The sequence below is a fragment of the Benincasa hispida genome, chromosome 2 (genome assembly GCF_009727055.1).
Source record: "Benincasa hispida cultivar B227 chromosome 2, ASM972705v1, whole genome shotgun sequence".
NCBI classification, from domain to species: domain Eukaryota; kingdom Viridiplantae; phylum Streptophyta; class Magnoliopsida; order Cucurbitales; family Cucurbitaceae; genus Benincasa; species Benincasa hispida.
In genome coordinates, this window is record NC_052350.1 from 17055410 (window position 1) to 17057695 (window position 2286).

The window sequence follows — 2286 nt, forward strand, 5'->3', positions numbered from 1 at the left end:
CGTGATTGACTTTGTTAAAAAGTTTAACAAATGAAGTCACATATTGTTGAAATATTCAACATAAACATTATACTGAGCAAATTAACAAAAACTTAGTTAAAATTAATTTGTTGGTTTTTACTAAGTTAATAAAATCATTTTTGTAAAATACTTAGTGTGAGGAAAAAGATATATACAATATGTCAATTTGGCCTCGAGGCATCTTGGGAGCATCCCCCTCCGGATGGTGTTTGTATGAGTCAATATCAAGGTGAATGGAGAGAGTATTTATAGTAAGTGGGAGAAGGATATGTGTCAACATGTCCTACGATCTCCTTCATTGGTTTGCATCATGAGACCTTCTTGCACGGCTTGGGAGCGTCCCCTTTTAGATGGTTTGTGCATTAGGCCAATATCAGGGGCAAACTTCAGAAATGGTTTCTAGATAGGATCACTTTAGTTTTTTCCCAATCGGTTTCTCCCTTTAGTTGGCTCATTGAGACAGAACTTTAGGGTCTAAAATGAAGAATTACACTTACAAGAAATTGTTAAGCAAGTTAATGATTTCTTGACCAAATTAGTGGTGACTAATTATTATAGGAATAAAAGTTATTCTGGTGTAATGATTGGTTGAGAAGTGTCTCAATTCAGAGAAGGGGTGACTGACCACCCTTCGGTGGTTTTTGTCCTAAATCATTGAAGCATCATTGAAAAAAGGAATACTTTTGGATTCATTATTAGTTTTTGTTAAACTGATTGGATAAAAATAAATTTTTGCATAAGTGTCTAAAATAAGTAATTTGTTTTATATCAATAAAAACGACTAGTGCTACAATGAACTTTCTTAGTGTTGAAATATTAATCGAACTCAATTACACAACTTGGAAAGAATTGATTAAAACTATGTTCGTGGTTAACAATCCTAACTTCGTCTTGACTGAGGAATGTCCTCCAGTTCCAACCCTTGATGCAACATCAAATGTTCATGATGCATACAAAAGGTGGACGAATGTCAATCTTAAAGCTCGAGTTCACATTTTGGCAAGCATATCTGATACCTTGGCCAAAAGATTTGAGAGCATGGTCACTGTACTTCAGATTATGCAATCAATGCAAGAGTTTTTTGAGCGAGTGTCCTCACAATTCAAGCGGGATAGGGTTGATATAGATGAAACCGGTAATGTCAGCTCCTTATTTGTACTTCGATAAAAAATGAATGTCAAGGGACAAATAGAGGAGGCAAAAATTGCTAACTCTAGCGAAGTTTATTAAAGAGATTTACCTCGGAGGAAAAATTTGGAGCTCATAATTAGGGTGTTCAAGTTGATCCCACTGCTCTCCAAAATAGGAAGAGATCCAATAACGGTAAATCTGATTTACTTGTCCTGGAGTCATGCTTAATAGAGAATAATGTTTATGACTAGATAGTTAATTCAAGGGCTACTAATCATGTATGTTCTTCCTATCAGTGATTTAATTCTTGGAGACAATTGGAAGTTGGGGAAATGACTCTTGGAGTTGGTACTGGTGAGGTCGTTTCAGCTGTTGCCGTGGGCATGCTTAAGTTACTTTTGGACAAGAAATGATATATGTTATTAGATGACGTATATGTAGTTCCTAATATGAAAAGAAATTTATTCTTTGTTTCTTATTTGATTGAGAAAAATTATTATCTCTCTTTCTCTGGAAGTAAGGTATTTATCTTAAAAACGAAATGGAGATAGGATTTGCTTCAAAAGAAAGTAACTTAGATGCACTAAGGCCGTTAACTACAAAGGTTGTCTTAAATACTGAAATGTTCAGAATGGCAACAACTGCTAAGAGACCAAGAATTTCTCTTAAAAACAATGCCTACCTTTGGCATCTAAGGTTAGATCACATTAATCTCAATAGGATTGAGAGATTGATGAAAAATGGACTTCTAAATAGTTTGAAGAAAATTCTTTTCTATATGTGAGTCATGCCTTGAAGGCAAGATGACAAAATGACCTTTTACTGGAAAAGGTTATAGAGCCAAAGAAGCCTTAGAACTTATACATTCAGACCTTTGTGGTATGATGAATGTAAAAACAAGAGGAGGGTATGAATAAATCTCTTTTATAGATGATTATTTAAGATATGGGTATCTATACCTAATGCAACACAAATCTGAAACACTTAAAAAGTACAAGAAGTATAAGTCTGAGTTTGAAAACTTGTTAGGTAAAAGATAAAAACACGATGATCTGATCGTGGTGGAGAGTATACGATCTTAATATTCTAGAACTATATGATAGAACATGGAATAACATCCCAACTCTCAGCCCC

The 2286-nt window shown here is 34.4% G+C and overlaps 1 protein-coding gene across 1 annotated transcript; it reads left to right on the top strand.

The window, feature by feature from the left end:
- Positions 1–813: 813 nt before the first annotated feature.
- Positions 814–1188, top strand: LOC120071994. The gene has a single exon (XM_039024422.1). The coding sequence runs from the start codon at positions 814–816 to the stop codon at positions 1186–1188; it is 375 nt and encodes a 124-aa protein (XP_038880350.1).
- Positions 1189–2286: the final 1098 nt, after the last annotated feature.

Bases quoted from the DNA above. Each gene is read 5' to 3' on its own strand.
- LOC120071994 (XM_039024422.1), top strand. From the start codon at position 814: ATGAACTTTCTTAGTGTTGAAATATTAATCGAACTCAATTACACAACT.